General features: G+C 35.6%; 1 protein-coding gene across 5 annotated transcripts in view; it reads right to left on the reverse strand.

Annotated features, from left to right (window-relative positions):
• Positions 1–1457: 1457 nt before the first annotated feature.
• The window catches only part of LOC121416280 (stAR-related lipid transfer protein 6-like), a 40299-nt gene continuing 17577 nt past the window's right edge, over positions 1458–24179 (reverse strand). For 4 of the 5 annotated variants that reach the window (XM_041609811.1, XM_041609812.1, XM_041609813.1 and 1 more), the window contains exons 3-6: positions 21950–21999; positions 20438–20570; positions 12006–12220; positions 1458–2409 (exon numbers count right to left, since the gene is read on the reverse strand). In XM_041609811.1, coding sequence (XP_041465745.1) covers positions 2268–2409; positions 12006–12220; positions 20438–20570; positions 21950–21999 — 540 coding nt within the window. In that variant the 3' untranslated portion in view covers positions 1458–2267. Of the gene's footprint in view, positions 2410–11645; positions 12221–20437; positions 20571–21949; positions 22000–24179 lie in introns of those variants that run through there. The other variant, XM_041609814.1, reaches the window with a different exon arrangement.

A 24179-nucleotide genomic window follows, 5' to 3' on the forward strand; every position in this document is an offset into this window, starting at 1 on the left:
AAGTAAGCCGTTTATCTCCTCTTCCATTTTCAGTTTGCGATAGAAAATTCTCATCATAAGACTTCCAATGCAACAGATGAAAATAGAGACAGACGTCATCGTTATCCTTCTCCATAATCGCGTAGAAAGTGCCTTGGATGTTTTCTTTTAATCTCTTTTTAAAAATATATTTAGCAAAATCGGTTTTGAACGTCTTAGAGAGTTATTGTTTTTATAATCACAAGTCAAAGTGTATTCTGAAAACGTAATGTTTTTATACAAACCTTTATGTCTATTCTCTCCTTCAAACCTCATTGCTATTCAAAGTGGCTCGTGTTTACCTTGTTTTCTATGTTTTTAACATTGTCTGCTTCTATTCTTCAAGATTCGCAATTTCATAACCGTATCATATTTCATTTTACTCTGTATACACTCAAATTATTCATTGCACTGATAGTAATTAACATCTGAAAACACATAATTATCACTTCATTTTTGTTTCTTTATATTCTAGAAACCCAATTCGCTAAGTTTTGTCGAAACCACTATTCAAGGGGGTATACCGGCTTTATGTTCCCCACCTTTGATATGGTAATCTTTTCCATGATACCTTTTTTCCGTCTAAGAGGTAATATACATTGATAAGAGAACAGGCACCATCGATTGACAGATATCGTATATATATATATCATATATATATATATATATATATATATATATATATATATATATATATATATATATATATATATATATATGTGTGTGTGTGTGTGTGTGTGTGTGTGTGTGTGTGAGGGTGTGTGTGTGTGTGTGTATGTATTTATTGCAGCAGTTGCACTATATCCAATATTTGCTTTCATATTAAGGTCGATGATACTCAAGCATTACTGTTTGAAAGCCACACTCCCCTCAGTGAACATATCTATCGTCAAGGAAGGTAGAACATTTCATTATCTATGCTTCGGTAATATTATACAAATGGCAAAAAGGATTGCATATAATATATGGAATGTATAATAACCTGAGATAAGGGATTAGATTTCCGATATTAAATTTACAACAATGTCATGCTATTTGGGGTTACGAACCATGGTGTAAGGCTTCAATTTTGATGTTATGGGCCTGGGGGTGTTTCACACAGATTCAAGTATGACTTAGAGTCGCATTTTAATACTGAGTTGCATACGATATGAAAGGAATGACTGCATTGGTCAGATCGTGTCATGGTTACGCACACTACTGCGTATTTATCAATAAGATCGCGCGTTGCATATCAAGTACGCGTCGGAATTTAAGTGCGACTTAAGTCATACTTAAATCTTTGTGAAACACCCCCATGACTTAGAGTCGCACTTAAATGTCTGGTTGCGCACAGTATAAAAGGCATGACAGCATTGGTCAGATCATGCCAAGAGGACGCGCACTACTGCGTATTGATCAATAAGATTGCGCGTTGCATATCATGTACGCGTCGACATTTAAGTGCGACTCTAAGTCATACTTAAATCTTTGTGAAACACCCCCCAGGTCACATTTGGTAATTATAATCATTATGAAACTTGCTTTTTAAATCCTGTAATTATTATGCTATTGATTATCTAAATCATAATGTTCATTGGCGAAAATCAACTTTGAGGTATAAGGTATCATGAGTATTAAGGACAGGTTACATAAAAGGACTAGCAGGCCTAATAATCAAATATGCCTATATAAGTCTATTACAGTAATGTGAACACACGTAAAGGCTTGGTCCCACTTCACTTACGGATGCTAAAAGGGATGTAAAACGGAAAAGAGTCTTGCCATTCGTTGGAAAACGTTATGTGTCCGTTGTGTACTCTTTGCATACGTCATACGCTCTACATCATCGAGCATCCGTCCACTGTGATTTCATTGTTCGCCCCTTTTGTCCATTTTCTGGATCCGGATAGAGCCACCCCGAAAGTTTGCTGGTCCGCTGTATCCGTTATGAGTACGTTTTGTATCCATCTGCCAGTGGGACCAGGCCCTTAACCCATGGTCTTAGAATAATTATGGTCATCCAGTTATGCGATAGTCACTCCTATGAAAACTATTCCAGGGCCCCTTCACACAAAGGTTAGCGATTAATCGCTAAATTGAAAGAACAATTCTGATTGGTTTCTTGTCCTTCTACTGAGCAAAAAGGATCTTTTGTGTCACCGTACCCGGACCATCCAAAGCCATCAAGTCATATTATCGGTTGCTCTGAAATCGCTTTCATTTGTGTGACTATAGCATAACGTAACACTAAAATTGCTGGAATGGTGTCACTTTTTGATAGTCTGCAAATGCTTGTAGTAGAGTTCCATTACCGATGCCATTATGGACGGTATCGAACTATCGATCACGGACTGGGGGAGTTTACCTCCGAGGTCCACGTGATAGTAATTGGTTAGTCGAACTTTTTTACTGTACAAAGAGAGAAGAAAAGACAAGTTAGTGTAAATTATTGAATCCGTTCAAAATATTACAAAAATAGTGAAATGAGTCCTAATCAAATGATTTGTCAAAATATATAACATGACCAGTCATTTATTTTAACTAACGGGCGAAATTGCTAATAATAAGTGAAAGTATTGGCAGATCCACTGGATCTGCCAATACTTTCACTTATTATTAGCAATTTCGCCCGTTAGTTAAAATAAATGACTGGTCATGTTTATAAATATTCCCGTTTTTACTCGAGTGTGCCCCATCCCCCCCCCCCAGTCTTTGTCTTTTGAGAGTGAAGACCATTTTTTTCTTTTTTAAAGTAATTCCCCGATCCGCCCCTGACTATAAGTAACTAGTTCTATTGACTATGTTGGGGTAATAACAATGATACAAAGTTAGTATCAAGCGCATGAACATTAACTGCGCAATATAAATGGATTATGATATAATTGTTACTGAATGGTATTAAAAGTAAAATATTAAGCGATATGAACAGAACTCTTGATATTTTTTATTGTTTATTCAATAAGGGGTAGCCCATTCAACATCAGTTGATCGCCCATGGGGCCCCTATATACAAAAATGTAAAAACAGATAATATTTACAGATAAAAACATTCAAAATAACATATCATACATGTACATGTATGCAAACAATGCAATAAAAGCTGAATTGCGAAGACATCAATAATAAACATTAGAAGATTAGAGAGATTATTTCAATGGTATTCAAACATTCAAAAACATAAATATAACAAAGTAGCAAGTGCCAGCGCAAACCTTAAATGTCAATCGACCTGAGATGTTTTTTAAGATTATATTTAAATGAATTTAAAGATGATGGTATATAAATGGTATTCTGTAATAAAAACTATTTGCTTATAATTCTCTGTTTGAATTAATACACTTTGTATTTAGAAAAAATGTATTAATTCAGACTTCAATCTTATACATATTCTACTAGGGAATTTTAACTTTGTAATTTCATATTTCGTTTGGATTTCCATACTTCAAATCCCTTTTTAAACCTGAGCGTTTGTATGTAATGGACAAATTTTCGCAAACGTTAGACTATCTTTTGGACATGATGGGTGTTGCATAAAAGAGACGATTGTTTATTTGCCCTTTTCAAATGGATCTCATTAGCGTGTCACCTCTCATTATTAGGCCTACAGACGCCTTACACAGTTGCATTGACAAACTTAAACTTTCTCCGAATATTAAGATTTGTTATATTATAATCAGAAGGATATTATTTCACTAAAGCAATCAATTATGAAGATTATTCAGGAATTGTTTTTGTTTATTTTTAGAATCCCAATCATCAGTATCACAGCGACATGCTGTTAATGGATCATTTGTTCAATATACTGGGGTGGTTGTCCTCATGGTAACGTGATCAAGTATACGGCAGGTTACATTTCCCACCCATGTTTGCGGTCATTCACCATCTAAGTTAGACGAAGGTACGCTTAAAGCACGTACTGAATGTGCGGTTTCATAGCAAACGTTTTGAGACAGATCCTGGCGTTGTTTTATTCCTTGTTATCACTCCAACCATACGAAATCCCTTTACATTTGCCCAGACAATCGGGTTAATAACCGTCTAAGTGAATTTAGTCTCGGCTGCATAACCCAAAGCAGAGGTGGAATGGCATGTGAGCTACGATGGCAAGATCGAGGGGGGAAGAAAATTAAAATGAGTTTTGAAGTGGGAGAAGGGAGGGAGGGATTATTTTCAGGTTTTAGACAGGGCCGGCAGGGATGATGATGGAGACATCTCACACAAAAATCATTCGTTTTATAAGAAGAGAATATACTAAGCATCAACACTACCAAATGAACATGATGAAGCATCGCTTCTTAGTATAAAGAGCTGCCTAAAACCAAAATAAGGTGAGCTATTTTTTTTTAAAGGTGCAATGATAAATGGCAAACACCTTAATTAGCTTATACATGTATTAGATACTGGATGCTTTTATCTGGAATTGTCCAAGAAGGCAACATATCACCATTTTCGAAAGCAGTGAATAAAAATCATTAATTGGTACTGGTTATGATTTCACATTCTAGTAGGCTTTTTTTTTCAAACAAACAAAATCATTAATCCGCTCCCGTACTACTAGCCAATTTTTATAAAGCGCTTTTCCCAGAATGGCTCAAAGCGCGTTACAGCATATTATCAAATCCGTACTCAAATCCTCTTGAACCCCCGAAGCTGCAAGAATATGAAATACAAATATCATGAAGTTCATATTTTACCATACCTTCCGAAGTGCCTTGAAATATTCATGACACCAAAGACGTGGATAATGACAGAAGTAACAAACTCGGGTTGATTTGAACGTTATGAATATTTATTTTGTGTTGACTTTTTTCGTTTCTTTTCTTTCCGTTTTTCTGTCTTTCTTTCTTTTTTCGTCCGTTCTTTTTTTTCTGTCTTTTTTCTTTCTTTCTTTCTCTATCCTTATTTTTTTCTTTCGACCGATCTATCCAGTTCTATTTTAGCGACATTCTATTTTGCTGTAATTACAAGGGTAGGATGGGATATGATACAATCACACCCTCTGGCTACTTGACACAGAAACGCTGATTGTATTCATAAACAAACTATTTCCTACCCCTTTCCAAGACACTTCAAAACACTTTGTCCTAATTCCCCCACAAACACCAACAGAATAGTCGGCCATGACAACATGAAAGCTGCATTTGATTATAGCCTGGCATTATTAATCTAATGACCGTATTTTCGAAGCTCATCCCTTTAAGCAATAATGATAATGATTGGAATTGAATTTCGTAGGCTGGGTTTTCATCCCAGGTTCTATCGATAACGTGTTGTGATGTTGATGGGATGGCGTCGGATTACCTCTGCTAAAGGGAGCTGGTAAATCCAATTGGTTTATTGTTAGAACAGGTGTTTCAACACCATCGTGTTAGCTGGAGGGGTGTATATTCCTCCCCGTGTGATTAAAGACACGGGACCAGTGGTACGTCCGCTTAGGGAGCGTAGAGTAAAGATCAAGGAGGTATACTGTAAACAGAGGGGGCTTGTGACTCGCACGTGGCGACGAACATCTTTACCAGAAGAGCGAACCGCTTCCCTTCATTGTAATAAACCTCTTGAAATAAAGACTGATGGTAATGCGCTGACGACTTAATTTAAATTTGGAAAAAAATGTGTTTGATCTGCCCATGAATGTTATATAGAATATGAAACTAACATAGTTTGGTAATAGCTTATATAGGTCAACGATCAACACAACATATTTAACTTTGCCCACCGATAGTAATATAATATACGGTTAAAATGGTTTACAGTTTGTTATTCAGTATATACGTATACAGCACATGAGATATAGAATTGATCAACATGATTCCGACTTAGTATAAGCAGTGACTCCTTTCTGTTTCTTAGTATAATCTTTGGATTCAATAAAACGAAACATGACGAAACCGTGATCACCGGCAAGCATCTGATATGCTGTGAGCACTACATCATCGCTATAAAACCCTGCAGTACATATTTAAACTCCAGCCAGACACTCAACAAGTGCTTACTAACTAAACAAGAAACGAACTTGGCGGCTTGGCTTTATTTTCTTAATCTTCCAGGCAAATATCATGTTGTTCATGTTTCTCGTATAAGCAATTCCAGCATCAAACTGAAACATGCTAGCCACTTTTCTCTCCTTTAATTCGACGGTGCCATCGGGTGGGTGGGTGGTGGCGAAGATTACTCAGGAACACGTCTTAACCATGTTTAGAGGCTTATCTCACGTTACCTGGTGTGCTGACATTGTTTTAAGTTACCATGCTTAAATCGATGCAAGGAGAAACTAAATAAAAACTGAACACTGAACAAATATTGAAAGAAACGTAACGCCTTACGTGGCCTGATGAAAAGTAACATCCGTATATCTACTCTGTTTTCATCATGGTTTTCATGAACCTCTCTCTCCCTCCCCCCCCCCCCACTTCTCTTTCTCTCTCTCTTTCCCCTCCCTCCTCACTCTCTTTCTCTCTCTCTTTAACCCCCCCCCCCCCAAACCTCTCCCTCCCTCTCTTTTCTCTTCTCTTCCTCACTTTCCTCAACACTTTCTTCTTCCGCCCTCTTACCTTGTCTTTGATATACTCTTTTCCCTATTCTTTGCATGACAGGTTGAAAACCCAGATTGTATTTTATATGGGACATCCCTTGGTGATTTATTCATGTTATTTACATCCCGTGTCTACCAAGTCTGCATGACTTCTGTACAGCCTAAGGAATAGTACATCCAAATCACAGTCGACAGTCAAATGTGACTTACCTGAAACAATGTGAATGACACAGTTCTTAAAAGCTTGTCAAACACAGGACAACGGGCCCTGCATGCCACTATACATTACTTAAAGGGGGTCAAATTCGAATGAAATAGGCAGTCGGATGAACTTTTAATTATTTACAGCATTCACCATAAGAAATGTGAACATTATTAAAGTTTTAACACCGTTATTTAAATGCAGGCCGATTTGGATTCGAATTTGGCGGTCATGGAAGTGGGACGAGGTATAACATGAGGAAAAACTAACTATCAGATTGATAAATCTCTATTTATGAGAATAGCTTAACTATGTTATTACTTTATGTTAATTACTGACTTGAGGGAAAAAAGTGCCATAGACATTTTTTAAAAGAGCAACAGAATTGGATTCAGATGAGTGGAAGAGTTGTCATTTCAATAGATGATCTACACATCAAGGCGGTGGTCAATTTGAGACTGACTTAATCTCATTAATCAAAAATTTGATATTCTTTATCCAATATCTTTTAGAATTACCAATTTTATTTTCTTCGTACTTAGTTTCTTAAAAAATATATATATTACTCATGTTGTATAACCATTATACTCTTTATCATTCTTACACTACAAATCACATTGCATTGGCTTATGAAAAGAAAGTATAAGTATGTTTGAACTTTTTCTTATTCATGGTTCTTTCTGCGGAAACCACAATTGGTTTGAAATCGACTCGAAGGTGGTAAACATAAGACGGTTTGTCTTTATTTGCAACGGCAGCTATTCGTCCTGGGTGCCTTGCATCACAAACAATCTGAAAATAAATCTTAAAGGTAAAACGTGATTACTAGCAGAGTAAGGACTGTTGGTATGAACAATGACTTTTACCATGAATCATTCGTTCTTACAATATGAAGCTATTCCCAGATGATATAGACATAAATAAAACCCATGACGCATGAAAAATTTATTACCTAAATAAAACAAATCTATGAATATTTAAAGTTTAAAAAGGAGATATCGGTTAGAAGACGCAACACCTTATCAATAGCTAATAGATACAACGGTTATCAACCATACTTTTGTACTATTTATTCTCCACTGTATTTTCCATTATTAAACATTTTTTCGAGGCATTAATCTTACATGCTGTCTAGCTTTCCCTTTTTGTGCTTTCCTTTTTTTTAAACGAGACATAAATACTATATTTGATACATTTTAAAAAGTGTCGTCTTGGTGTTCCTACCATCCAATAGTAGCATAAGAATAAATCAACCTTTTCAGCCATTCTACATGTAGGATTCGCTTTGAATAAAAGGAAACCTTGGAAACACATTGTGCAATTTTCATTCTTATCTCAGAGACCAAATATCATAATGATCATTGAAAATAAAATGTCGAAACGAAAAACAACGGATGCATCGATGAAGTATTTTCCTGATAAAAGTCCATCACGATGATAGGTATATTGCTTGCAATCATAGGCACATCGTTTTTTATCCTTATCTTTTTCTTCTTTTTTAAGTGAAGAATACCGGGAGATAAGATCAGAAATTGATAGGATGTTAGGAGGTACCGCTATCCCTCTTATACTTTGTTCCATCGCGGTTAAAAAACTTCTAAAGTTTCGTCCTGGAGGGAAATATCATTCTACGGAATGGATTCTCGCTTGTCAGCATTGAAGAATTAATCGTTTGCTAATGCGACTATATTGTCTCATTCCCCAGGGGGAGGGAGTAAAGGATGAAAGGAAAAGTAGAGAGAAACGGAGGGTTGTCGATAGAGACATTCGATTTAGGTGATGATCACGCTGACGAATGTCCGTTTGAGCTCAATTATGTCATTGTCCTGCTGAAAGGAAGGTATCTTACAACGTGGGTGGACATCGTGGAGGGGTGGACAGGTTCTAGCTTTGAAGGGGTCATAAAAAAGGAACTTCCATTTTCTAACGGTACAATATTACATTTACGCATACAACTCAATCCACTGTGGCTTTTTTAATGTGTCTCTTTTACAATCATTTTGCATTATTTATGTCAAAGAAGTATTCCTGTTTCCGCCAATCCCCAATGTTTAAGATAACTTTTATATAGTGTGTAATACATGTGTTTACCTACCCCACAACCGCAATTAACACGATAACAATATTTATAATACTATGACAGGACATCTAAATATGCACAATATACATGTAGCTTAAGCATCTGTGCTCGCCATCCTAATGCAGAACAAGATATATATAAACAAGCATCTCACATTTATAAAATCTTACTTGTGAAAGAAGTTGCAATTGAGTAATATACTTGGATATTGAATTGTCCGATAGTTTTAGTTTGTTAATACGAATATCAATGAAAGAAAATAAATACACAAAGATATAATAATGAACACTTGTATTTTTGCGATCACTATCATTTCCAAGGGATACATACCATGAGCATAAGCTGCATTACCATTACGTGTGAATATACAGTTTAAATCTGTTCTTGGAAAATTATGATTGTATTTTTATCCACCCATTGCGACAGAAATGGATCCATCATACGGCCGATAGTAAATGAGTGAGATTTATCTCTTACAACCAAAGATTTCAAGAATATATTACAATTTTTTTATTTCTCTGAAAAGAGATAAACATGCAGAGACGTTATAAGGATAATAAAATGCGCCTGAAGGCGTCTATAAACACTTTGGTATATAAAGCTTTTGACGACAATAGATGTAAAGAAGAGGATAATAACAGCTGAAATGACTAAGTAAACATTATGATGAATATGATGATGATAATAGTAGGGCCCGCTGGGAAAACAGTTTTTCGGAACTGAAGTGGCTACCCTGGTGAATATACCGTTATTATTATGATAATGGTGGTGGTGATAATGATTATGGTGATGAGGAGGGAGTGTAGGAGGAGGATGGCAATGATGATGATGATGATGATGATGGTGATGATGATGATGATGATGGTGATGATGATGATGATGATGAAAATGAAAATGATGATGATGAAAATGATGATATTGAAGATGATGGCGGTGGAAATATAAATGAAACTAACCATTAATTCTCGCATTTCTAACCTCATTTCCTTTAACTCTTAAAAGGTAATTCTAAATTTGCAGTTTAATATGTATGCTTATTCAAATAAGTGTGTTTGATGTTTGATTTAACCAGGATGTGTCTTTGGATAACCAATATATAGATACTGTTTGTTTCAAATATTGGGATTCAAGCTGGTTAATATTTTTTGTTATATTAATCAGATTATTTCTTTGGCCCCTCAATTTCATATGTTTTGCATTATGAGACAATTTTCGTTTGTATTGTCTATGTATATTCATTGTTTTTTTTTATTTTCATTGAAAATTCAAATAATTTAAATAGATTTGATTTATTATTTTGCTATTAATGATTCTTCTAAACTTACCGTCCTGATAGACGATATAATAATGTTTTGAGACAGCCACAATGACTGAGTTATATGAGTTATATCAACATGATCAATGCATTTACCTCTCTCTCTCTCTCTCTCTCTCCCTCTTTCTCTCTCTCTCTCTCTCTCTTTCACACACACACACACTCGATTTAGGCGATAACGAAAACAATATTTTCAGAATAGTGTACAAGTAACTTCTAACTAGAGAATAATACCAATTGCGGCTTCCTAATGAAATGTGCTACAGTTTAGATTATGGCACCGTGTAAATTTCACAATTCACTATTAGAATGTTGAGAAATATTAGATTGCTTGACCCGTATGAGAATGACGATATAAAGCTATTTGTCATTAAATAGAACATACAACTAATCGCAAAAGGACTAATCCTCTGAAGTAATAACGGCTCGTGAAAGTGTTACATCATCCTTGAGAGCTGAACGGGGGAAAAGACTATCATTATTATCAAATCGGGAGACAAATGAAAGAAATAGGTGGGAAAAGCAGAGAGGCGAACCATTACCCTCGAATACTCATGAGGACATTGCCTTTTGAAGGCCTTACATCACTCGATCAATTACACGACTATGGGCGCTTTAAAATCCCCTCCTCAAAATGTATTCAACTTCGATTTCAGTGAACACCGTTTTTACCACGAAAAGGAAAAGAAGCAGAAACGGGAACTCTCTTAGAAATGTCAGAAGCCAAAGATAAAATGCTCCAGTTACATGTTTTGGGAATACGATGGTATATCAAAAAGCCAACCCATTCATTCTTTACAGATTAAGCCCTCATAAAGGATAAATCCACTCCAACAAAAAGTTGTTTTTAATAAAATGAGAAAAATGCAACAAGCATAGCACTGAAAATTTCATCAAAATCGGATGTAAAATAGGAAGGTTATGACATTTTTTAAATATCGCTTTGCTCAATTTCACAAAACATTCATATGCACATTCTGATCAGTATGCAAATGAGGGGAATGATGATTTAACCCAGTCAATATATTTTTTGTATTTTATTCTATGAAATATGAAAATAATGCTCTGATTTGCTCCACATTGTCCTGTGAAACAAAGTTTTCTCCTCACTGAAGATGTAGAATGACCATATTTTTAACATTTTATAGTTCAATCACGTTGGTCCTTCCTGTCAAATCTGTAAAAAATGAAATACTCTATAATCCCAATAATTAAAAACAATAGAAATAGTGTATCACCGATACCTATTCAACTCAGAAGGAGGAGGTGTTTTGTGCTCTTTTGTGCAACCAGCTGTAGATCTCCAGTATTAGCGGAGGAAGAAGAAGAAGAAAAAGAAGAAGAAGAAGTGAGTGAGTGAGTGAGTGAGCGACATAATCTACTCTCTCATTTGCATATTACTGAGTTGTGCATATAATGTTTTGTGAATAATAAGCGAAACTTTAAAATGTAATAACTTTCCTATTTTACATCCGATTTTGATGAAATTTTCAACATTATGCTTGTTTAATTTGTCTATATTGATTCAAATCAACATTTATCTGGGGTGGACTTGACCTTTAGATATGCAAACAATTCGAGTATGGACAGTCAAGAGTTCCAGTTATATAGACATATTAGACCAAGTTAAATCTGGAAATTTAGATCTCGAATAATTTCATATAAAGTGATTTCTTAATAAACTATATTTAAGTGGTTCTTGATTTAAACTTTATGAAATAGAGGTTTCTTCTATTCGCAAAAACCTGAAAATCGAACTCAAATTTTATTTGACTTGATGAATTTCATTAATGGTACATTCAGCCTGTATGTGGAGAAGATACACGATCACTAGAAGCTGTTTTTACCGAATAAATCTGATATTTAGAATACTTACTCTGCTTGTACTTCAAAGAAGGTTCCACATGGATAGTTGATACCCCTGACAGGGGATTTCTGGACCGGGTAGCTAGGATGATCAATACTCTGACACACTGATAAGATACAACCTTCTTCAGGTCTTCGTATCGTACGTAAGATGTAGACAAACTCACGTGCAGCAATGAGGCCCATCAGTTGACTGTGAGTGATAGCATGGTATAGGTAGGACTCCTGATATAAAAAGAGAGTGAGGTCAATATAAACATGTAAACTGTAATAATAATAATAATCCACTTTTTTATATAAAGCTTAATCCATCGGAACGACGTGTCTAAAGCGCTTTAGAGATATATTATTACCCCGGTCATCGGATTCAATCAGTCATTCCCGCACACAATGTGTGCACATCCTCCACTCCCTGGGGAGTATTCTGTACTTATCTGAATGGTGATGCCATGTACCCGTTTTCATTTTTCTTATGTTATTTCATCCGTTTATATATAGATAAGATGTAGCAATGAAATTCTAAAGCATTAAACCAGTTGTCAACCTTTTTTTATTCTTGGAAGAAGAAATTGAATAAACATAATTTCCTATAATAAGATGCAAGAGGACAAGTTTCGATTATTGGATCAATTCAATTGAAATTAAGTGGGATATGACATCAGTTTGTTCATTGAATATTATACAACTACTTCACCAAGATAAAGATTATTTCACAACTAACTTTGTTCTTTCTTGGCAGATTTTTTTTACCAAGTCTTTAGTGTTCTGTTTGTCTGAATTTTATTTTTCTGTTCAAATCACATTATTTTTAGCATGGCCGGAGTATACCCCATTAAGGATTATACGTAGGTGTCTTGTCTTCTTTTTCTTTGTCATCGAGACAGAAATATGTCGTTCAAACTCAATGCCCTTTCCTCCACGCGGTAAGGTACACCGGCACATGTTGTATGAACGAAATCAAATCTCCTATTATCTCTGATGTCATTACTTAACAAGAAGATTCTCACCCCTCCCAATCCCATCATCAATCACGTATCACATAACTACTGTCTGTCAAAGAAAATAAGTACTGCTGAATATTTGACCAGAATATTGATATTGACCCTAATCAAACGAATGGATATGGGATACACGCCTATATTTCATTGCTGTCGGGCCCAGGGGCTACGTTTGTTCGAGTTGTATCTTATTCACTCTGCATTTCAAATTTTCATATATTTTATCCTCGGGCACATAATAATGGCGACCCTAATCGATTGCTGAAAGTTGGCTTACACTTTTGATTGGGAAGCGATGATAGGCTCTCTTTTTTCCAGTTTTATAACAGATACTGTCTACATCCTTGAATAAAACTAGACCACGTTGTCCTGATCCCCTCCTTCCATGCCTTCCATTTCCCTTCCCTCTTGCTATCTCACTTCATATCTTCCTCTGGCCCACTCTGTTTTTCCCCTCACCAATTCTTTCTCTTTCATTATGTCCAGCATATCCATCTCCCATAGTTAACTAGTCTTTTAACAAATCCCAAACGTGGTATGGCAATCTCATGAATAATCCCAGCTAATCCCACTAATGGTCATGGGGCGCTTTCATCAATGAGAATAATTAAAGATAATGGCCTCGATTAAGGGAAGGGTGTGATAATTTCTTCTTATATGGATGAGGAAGAATGAAACTAACAAACCATTCATTTTTCAGAGAGGATTGTGTTCTATTCAGTTCATTCACATTTTGAAACAAAAAAAGAATATCTTTGTTCCTGAGCGAATTCACAAGCAAACCTAGGAAGATAGATTTCTTTGAAGTGGAAACGCGTGAAATAGTAACCATCAATTAAAAATATTTAACGGGTGAACATGATTTATAATGAAAACATTTACATTCTGAAGCTCCATTCGCAAATGCATCTCAAAGTCGCCTCATTTTTGTGTTTTTCATGCCTTTTGTATTATCTTAAAATGTCACACTATCATTGCTTTATATTTTGTTAGATAGGAGTGCTGGATGTGAGTTGAGGGAGGTATTGTGGCCTTTCTTCATGCTTATTCCAACGATCTTTCTTTTTGAATGCTCGAATTTAAAGTCACTTTAAAGCCTGTCCTTTCTCCAAACGATCGCTGCTGATCTTTTCGGAGAATCTCTCGGCTAGGATCGTCCTTCATGGAGAAAAACGATAAAACATGGGATTCTTTAGGGAGTCGGAGAGCGATGGCTAATTAGAAAAACGAACCCGTCGTTTTAATAGGCACACACCTACAGTTTATATTGGTGATTGCTTCAGCAGCATGTGACATGGGGGTCGAACACGCCTAGTCATTCACATGGGCATTTGAAGGTGATTGACATTATTACCAGAAATGAGAAAACGGATGATTATTCTTCCAAGAAGACAACAACCGTGCCATAAATTACATCGTTCCTATCGCTAACAAAACTTATAAAAATGGCATTGTTTGCATCGTATATAGTGGTGCTTTTTGGATAAAGTTTAGGACTGCAGAATGGAAGAATAACTATCATTAACTTTGTTATTGTTTTGGAGTTTTTTTTATTATTATTGTTTTCGTGTGTATTTGAAAATGAATGTTTGGCAAGACATATCTCCACTAATATTTTGTTTTCTATGCGAACATTACTTGCAAGATTTATCTAGCAGAAGACATTATTTTTTTGGAAAAGAAAACATCTTAATCATTTCAGTTTAGAGGTGAAAGAGACGAGAGTTGAGACCAAGAAAAGAAGAGATGGAGAAGGAAGAAGAAAAAAAGTAGAAGAAGAAGGTAAAAAGAAGTAAAAGAAATAGAAGAAAAAGAAGAAGAAGAAAAAAGGGAGAAGAAGGAGAAGAAGTAGAAAAAGAAGAAGAAAAAGAAGGAGAAGGAAATGAAAAACGAAGAAAAGACAAAGAATGGTAATTTGGCAGGTCAATGCCCACCATTGATTCATTCGTTTAGTGTATTACAAAGACTATTTTCTATTAAGACTCCAATTTACATCTATTCCCGGTCTGCTGATCAATATTCTTCATACTTTGAGCATGGACTCTGCTTTGAGCAAGGTTATCTGAAAATGCTTTTCCATTAACTGAAGATTAACAATCAAATTTAGCGGGTGATTATTTTCTGAGGTCTGAGATATTATCTACAGGGCATTGTAGTCTGTGAAAGATCACTTACGGGAACTTTATATTTTTCAATATGGCACAAGCAATCTTCACCACTAGATGGCGTCTGTGTAGATCTTATGAAGATATGAAGTTATTGTCCGTCTGATAAGATTTGACCTTTCCTGTTCCTACCAAGGTCAGGAACTGATATAAAAGCAAGTGGATAATAATTCAAAAAGTATTTGAGACATATATTCTACACCTGTGCTAAACCAAGCAAACTAACAATTGTCCACACACCCGGCCGAGTCCAAAGACTTTTCAAAATGGCGCCTTCTGCCTTCTTGTCAGAAGCTCGACGTATGAGAATGGAGAAGGGTAGGAATAACATATAATGTTATGCAGGGCCCGTTGGAACAATAGCTTACAGCTGAAAGTGGCTATCCTGTGTAAATAAGAGTTGTTTTTGTTGTTGTTATTATTATTATTGTTATTAGGCCTACTGATGTTATTATTATTATCACCATCATCATTATCACCCAGAACTGCGCTTTCCGCTTTATATGGGCATTGTGATTGAGCTCGTTAAATGAACATTGACTTCCTTTTGAGTAGTAGTGGAAAATTCTTCAACATTGTTAAATATCTATCACTTCTCATTAAAAAAAATATAAATTCCCCTAAAGATAAAAAAAAAATTGTCAAATGCCCCTCCCCAAAAAAATAATAATACCAATAACAATTAATGAATATATCTAGAAACAATTGAAAATGATATTAATTGACTTGGACAAAATACATTTCAAAAAATGAAATGGTTTCAGAACACTACAGAAGCAAAAACACGAAATGTTAAAATGAAGTTAAGATTTCCCAAAATTGATCGAAATGTCCAGCAAACCCCAAAATATATTCTACAGATTTTAGGAAATTATTTTGATCCCTCCCTCCCCCTTCTCCTACAAAAAATATGTCTATTCATGCTACAGCCTGTCTGTAAAAGGCTCCTATGAACAATTGATCAAGTGCCTCCTGCAATTCAATAAACGCCTTAACACCTTTTGCAATCATTGACTTTTTTATTCGGGACTGGATATCTTACTTGTTTCTTTAAAGAACTATCGAACAGACAAGGTTTTCTTTTAAATGAATAGGTGAATCGCAATTTTTTGCAATTAGCTGATTTTATATTTTAATGGATAGAGAAAAAAATCTAAAAATTATACTGAAACGAAATCATAAAAGATCGCGACAATTATGAAGTTAATAAAATAAAGCAAAAGAAATTAATTTTGAAAATCAGGATTTGCAATTGTCGTGCTAATAAATGTTTTTTTCGAAACTAAAGTGAAAAGGGTGTAAATTTAAATGTCAATCTTCGATAGTTTCTGGCTCTACTCTAAGTTTATGCTCTCGGGGTGACCTTGAAATTGATACTTTTTTGCCTTTAACGATCTTCGGTATGAATATCAACAAAACTGAATTCCCTTTTGAGAAGAAAAAACTCTGGTTCATTAAATATCAGATCTTTTCCAAACAAGACAGTTCGTAAATTGGTTTTCTTGCTTCAAGCATAGATATTGTATTGGGTTCTCGATTAATATAGGATGAAATCAGGTAGGAAAAGATAAGAAAAATAATGTCACGTGACAGTGACCAATCTGACTAATATCAGAACTAAAAAAACCCTGTCTTACAGAGATACAAGTGATGAGATTATTTATAATAATGAAAAACCGTAGAAAGGTTTATGTGGGAGGATGTGTGTGGGTGAGTTTTATGTCCATTCATGTGTGTGCGTGTGGGTGCGTATTTTTGGTATTGTTTTTTTTAGACGTGTATCAATCAGCGACCCGTAGCACAAGGGTTAGCGATTAATCCCTAAAATGAAAGAAGAATTCTGATTGGTTCCCAATAAGTCTAAATGCAACGATGGTCTTAATAGTTCATTTCATTTAGCGATTAATCGCTAATCTTTGTGTTACGGGTATCCGTAATCATTATTTAATGAGTGGGACCGACCATGAAGGTCACCATCAGAAGAAGGCGACCGGGGTTCAAACCTCGGCATCATTTCATAAGTTCATCAACGTCCATCAATATCATGATTATTTTTTAAAAAAATGATCATAATATCCCTTTGGAAACAAAGTTAATCGTACAAGGATGGCGCTAGGAGATAAGACTGACATGACCCCGTAAAGGTGACATCAACTTTTGTCTTTAATCTAATTAGGTATAGGGGTGTTACACTGCCCTCTTTCATATGATTTTTCCTTCATTCATCATCCCCTTTAACCCTAATAAGATAATTCCGCCGCGCAATTTTTTTTTGACCGCGTTGCTCGCTGACTTTTACTTTCTTGCGCAACTCTAGAGTCCAAAATTACGACCCCGGGTACACAGATCCGAAATTAAGCAACATTTGTATACAAATCCTATTCAATTAATTTTTTTGCCAAAATTCATAAATATATCATTATTTCTTCTTAAACTCAATTAATTTTCTCCTATTTATGGTCAAAATAAAATCCCAGACGATTTCCATTTAAAAATACAATAAAGAACAATAAAAAATAAGTTGAAAAACAGAAAAGTACAGATTTTGAAAAATACAGAAGAAATTATCTATGATAACAATTTTAAAGTACATAATGATCAGAATCCTATAAAGAGTCTGAGAACAAAAAAAAAACAATTTTATGGGTCCAATTTACTTAGTAAATATTTGGTTTTACGCACAAATTAGCATATTTGATTAGAAATGAGATTTTTCGAAGAATTCGATCGTACAACTTTGTAAATTATACCATGGGCAACCAGCGTGCCGATTTCCGTCGCGATCACTTGATCAAAGGCTGAGATTATAAGGGGGCTGAATCACCCCCCCCCCCCGTCTTTTCGGGGTTAATATTTAATGTTAAGAACATATATATTCATATAACCTCTTTTATTCAGAAAGAGAAAGAAAATAGAGTAGAAGCGGGGTCATATTATGGAAGAACAAAGGCGGAGGAAAACAAGGTGGGATTCTTTATTTTTGATCTAAAAAAGACATGAAGAGACGAAAATATTAGAGGATGGGGTATTAATTTTAAAGGTCACATCCTGAGATATTTTCCATATCTGGTAAACAACTGCAAATAGACAGCTATCACATTTCCAACAAAATAATATAGACGTGTTAACTTTAGATTTCCCAACATGCTGACGAAAGGATAATTTATGCGACGTGAGACAGTTTTTGTCTTACCTACCAAACCGAAGGCAATGTATCAATTTCAAGATCCCAGATGACCGCATCGCTCCTGGATAGCGACGTAATTCCAATATATTTAAGGTCTCGTTCGCAGAAATTATTAGCGAGACATTGTACAAAACAGCCATTTTTCCTCGTAGCTTAATGCCACACTCCCAAACCCGTTGTTTTCGACAATGATTGATGTCTCCATTGCATAATGATGTGTCGTTTATAGAGTGTCCATTTGACTACATAATTGAGGATTACTGTAAAAAAAGATACAACTTATAGGTTTTGAAAGAAACTGAAAGCAAAGATTATTTTTTATACCCAAGCATTGGGGTACAGAATTGGGACTAACCCTACCCCCTTCCCCTAGCTTGGCCATAATAAAGGGGGTGGACGGGGGAGAAAACAAGTGCTATCATAAAATCAGAATTTAATTCTGACCAGGCCAACATTTTGCTCCCTCGTTTCAATAACTGACAGCTTTTTAATAAATTCTACAACATAAGACATAGCGTATCCCCTCATCTACCAAAGGTTCCATCCATATCGAATGATGGATTGCTGTAAGCTCAATATACTAAAAGCGGTATTCATCTGGAATCGGCCTCTCTGAATTCTCGCTTCGAACACTTATTATTTTGATTATAATTATCTTAACTTCTTAACATGGAGAGAATGCTACTGTTTAAACATCATGGATATAGAAAGATACAATGTAACGAAGAAACTGCAATAACAAAATAAAGCACACTTTACTTCAAGGCAGCCTCGTCAAGAGCAGTTATAGTGACACGTGCCATCTTGTCTTGTTTTCTTTTGTAATTTTAGGTGACATCTCTTTATATGAATGTGAAAAGCCCTCTCCGGATTGTCTTACAAAAACATTTAGCAAGTTGCAACGATGAGTCGATATCAAATGTTGTGACTAAATCTTAGAGTACATGAAAGATGCCGGATCTATTGGCTTGGGGAACAGTTATGACATTGGGATTACGTTTCCATATCACGGAGGGTAACAGGTGGATTTAGAAGGTAGACATGGTAGATGGCGCCCCAAGTTAGACACCTTTTAACAAGCATCTTCATTTCTATCCCTAACTGTTTGTTCACTATAAATAATGCACGTAATGTGATAGCCTCTATTTCAAAGTTTGCCTTTGTCCTTCATGAAATCCTGTTATTCGGATCGGCCTATTGTAAGATCTTACGGTTAAACGGATGCTAGAGGTTGAGTCAAATAAGGACATTAACATCAGACGCGTATAGCAGTATACTTCCGACAAATTACAAACCTAAACTAATGCATTATGATGTGTACTTCAAAGCTCAAATCTCTCTTTGAAATTCATAGAAACGATATGGTATCCGAACGAGAATGTTGCAGAAAGAGAAAGTGCAGTAGCACCACGTGGATGGTGTATCGTCAAATAAAGAAGCTTTTGAAACCGTCAGGATATACCGGTGTAATTCCGTAATGGGTGAAACCTTCTAGAAATGCCCACAGCCGATGACTCCTGATGGTCTCAGGAGAATGCATAACACGGTCCAAACAAAACATGAACTTTTTGTTGAGTATTCAAATAAGAAGAACTATTCAGAAAATATGCCTCCTTAATGGACATATTTCTTTAAAAAAATACAGCTTAAATCGTAGTAATAGGATTAAATATATGATTTTTTCGTAATGTTTATTCCACAGACTGTAATTAAGTGAATGAGTGTAAGCCTACTTATTTCAATTACAAATGAAAATTTGAAGAAAAAATATCATTGGCTATCTTGTTCGAGGTCCAAGTCTAACTCGTACTTACTTAAGTATTGTTCAAGATTTCAGGACTTAAAACCTAGTTTCTAGTTTTAGTTCTTAGTTCTATGTTCCATGGCATTACTGATTTTATTATCCATTTTTAAAAATAGATCCAACGACAGATTGAGGTAAATAACATGAAAGAGGACTCTTTAAAATATCAGCCAATATAAAACCTAAATTTCTTCATTTGCCTTCATGACTACTCCACCCTAATAGGAATCATGTTAAACCGAAGTGAGAATTACAAATTTTCGATACAAAGAAAAGAAAGCGATATACCTCTTCGATGTGTGTTATGCATTCATGGAGTTGCAGCGTTTTGTCCCAATCTAGTCGTAATCCTAACGGGTTCGGCAAGAAATACTCGAAGGCTTTCTCCAACGAGACGTCCACAACGCATTCGATACGATGCCTAGAGGCAGACAAAGAGAAGAGGAAGAAACGGATACGGGTGAATATAAGAGGAAACGATAAAAGAGGCGAGGGTGGAAGAGAAGAAGGAGGAGGGGAGAGAAAAAGAGAGAAAGACAATCAGACCGAGTGAAAGAGAGAGAGAGAGGGAGAGAGAAATGAAAACAATACATGAGAGGAGGAGAGGGGAGTACAATTTAATGAAAGTCTAAAAGTACCATAATACCAGGGCCCTGAAAATGAATTTAAATACGGGGTGTGGCTTGGAAGAAAAAAAATGAAGATGAAAGAGGGAGTATACGAAAACGAGTCAAGAAAGAAATAGTTTTGGAAAACGCATGGATTAAATGGGAAAATATTAAGGTATAGAACAGTTCTACTGAGAGAAAGAAAGTAAAGAAAGGGTATCCAAAAGTGCTTATTCTATTCTGTATAATCGTAAGGATGGCTTATCATAGAATGGTTGAACAAGATACATGGACAAAGAGAAGACCTCAAATGCATTTCTAAAACAAAATATTAGTAGTTTCATCGTTCACTCTTTTATGCGATGTTGATGATAAAAATGCAAGCACGTATATACTTTCGTGTTATAACAAAGAGAAATGATTGATACGAGATAACACTGTAAGATGCATGCATAACGTGTCATATCTGAAATGGTGCGAAACAATCACTCTTGAGACCTGGTTGATTTCTAAATTAATGAGCATGCATACAGCAAGGTAATCTGATGATCAAATCCTTCTTGAGAATACACATTTTTTAACAGAATTGATAAAAGAAAAACAAAATGATATTGATTGAGATACCATTCGGAGAAACATAAAAATATCCTGGCAGGGGGAAAGGAGACAAGAGCTGTAAAATTCAAAGAGTTTATGAAAGAATGTATGAGAGAGGGTGTGAGATGGAAATGGTTTGAAACTTGAGCTTACTAATGATACCCACAGAACGAGGAATATGGTATTGAATTCCGAACAGGAGATTGAAAAGGAAATGTCCGGGAGAGTCTCTTTATAAAGGTGAACAAACTCGTCTGTTTTAGGAGGATGGAAAAGTAAGCAAAATTTATATTTTTCAAGACAATTATGACAATGGTTGAACACATATTCAGACACATTGATATTCCTCTCAGCCTATAGAAAGAAGTGCCGAATGATAGTGATTTATAAAACTCACACACACACACACACACACACACACACACTCCCTCACCCTCACACACACATCATATTCACAATAATTAGTTTCTTGCCACGAAACAATTGGAAAATAAAAGTAGGAAGAGTATATTAAGGAATACGAAACTAGGTGGCATTCTTACAGCACGGATTTTGTACGATATATCTTGGTAATAATTCGGTCCGATGTACTTACATATAACCATGGAATACTTTAGACTTTTTCGATGAGACTGTGACGTGTTTCTGAAAGTAAAAACAGGAAAAATCAAACAGTGGTTACTTTTTTACATAGCTTTAACGTCTAAGGTGTATGAAATGAAAAGGGTCTCAGCCTGATCTAAGTCTTTACGTCTTTAGATGGGTATATATATATATATATATATATATATATATATATATATATTACTTAAGTCATATCCATGATGATTATTTTGTTGTTTCGACGAACGAGTAATCCTATACAGCTTCAAAGGAAGCCAGAGCAAGAGCAGTTTACTATTTTAACAGCAATTGAAAAATAATCAATGAAATTTAATCGTTCTCATCTAAAGGAATCATTCATGACGGCAGACTGGGGGTTCGCTTGTCATTTTAAATAAGAAGGATAGATTAAAAATATTGCACATCTTCGATCAGTTTAAGTGGCTGTTTCAACTTGGGTGATGAAGATAAACACCACATTAAATAGAAAAGAAGAAGAAGAATATCATTGAAAATATTGTAACTCGTTTCCTAATCACGACTTCTCCAGTCATGTAATCACCTCGATGACTTAAATAGACATTAAAAGTGTGAAATCAATTTATGAAAATACATTTGAATTCATAATGTAATATCACCGTTTGAACATGATCATGATCTATGAAAGCCTTTTTACGCTTACTTAGATAGTTCAAAGTATTGTCTATCATTTATTTTCCACTTAATATTCCGATTCAAATATTCCTACGAATCCAATGTTTTAAAATCTTGTCAACGGTTGTTTCAAGCGTGGAATAGATAATTGACAAATCTTTAGCACAGCCCGGTCGACTAAGAGATAGAGCGGCAAAGAAAACCTGGGAATATGGAGAGGGGAAGCAAGACACAAACACATAAAGTAGGGCATGGTTTGGCGCCAATGAGCAACGAAGGGAAAATAAAAAAGGGCATGACGGAAGATGTTCAAATCTCTGAAATTAAAAGAAGATTTAATAGACAATATTTGCATAAAGCACCATGCATATTGTATTTATTGTTGTTCAATATTAAAACCCCGTCACGTTCTTTTCTTCGATCCCACCATAAGTTTGGATCTAACCATTGTAGGCACGAGTGACACACGCGGTTATTCGGCGCCATCATCGACTGGACATCGTCTTTCTCCCCCCCCCCCCCCCCCCCCCCTCTCTCTCTCTCTCTCTCTTTCCCGCTCCCTCTCCCCCTCTCTCCCCCTCTGTCTTTTACTTCCCAACTTCATTCCTCTTTAATTAACATACTTAGTTTCCACTTCGAATTCTTTTAAGTCTCTGTTGCACAGGTAGATCCAGCGGGGCAAAGCCGGCCCGTGCCCCCCCCCTTGAAAATGAAGACATATTTCTGTTTTTTGTGCTTGTTAATATTTGTTCGTCGACGAAATGGCATAACTTTTGGTTGAAGACCCCCATTTTTTTTTTTTGCTTTTGCTTGTCAACCTTTTCCTCGGAAAGATTTGCCCCCCCCCCTTCGAAAATCCTGAATCCACCCCTACTCGGTCGTATGCCCCTTTTTTATCCATGCTGCTATGTTTTATTATACCTCTTTTTGGTGCAATTATTGTTTGTTTGAATGGCTTTTTTTAACTTTCGAAGGTAGCAGAGGTGGAGAAAATATGCCTCAAATACATTTTGCCTTATAATCACTTTTATATCAGCTCCTATATAACCTTGGTAGGAACAGGAAAGGTCAAAGCTTATCGGACGGACAATAACTTTACATCTTCATAAGATCTACGCAGACGCCGTCTAGTGGGCAAGATTGCTTCCAGCGTATTGAAAAAAATAAAGTTCTCGTTAGAGATCTATCACTGACTACAATGCCCGGTGGATGAAAATTAATTTGATGGTTAATCTTCGGTTAATGGAAATTATTTTCAGATAGCCTCGCTCAAAGTATGTATAGAATATAATCAGAATATCGATCAGCAGACCGGGAATAGATGTTAATTTGAGTCTTAATAGAAAATAGTCTTTGTAATCCACTAAATCGTGGGCATTGGCCTGCCCAATTACTATTCTTTGTCCTTTCTTTGTTTTTCATATCCTTTTTTTTCTTCTTCATTATCACTATGCTTTATAACTTTCTTCGGGTTTTTTTTTTGTTGTTGATTGTTCTATTCTTTCTTTCTCTTCTCCTTTATTACGTTCCATCCTACGCGTAAGTTCTTTTGATATAATGAGGTTTTT

The sequence above is a fragment of the Lytechinus variegatus genome, chromosome 5, assembly GCF_018143015.1.
Source record: "Lytechinus variegatus isolate NC3 chromosome 5, Lvar_3.0, whole genome shotgun sequence".
Lineage (NCBI taxonomy): Eukaryota > Metazoa > Echinodermata > Echinoidea > Temnopleuroida > Toxopneustidae > Lytechinus > Lytechinus variegatus.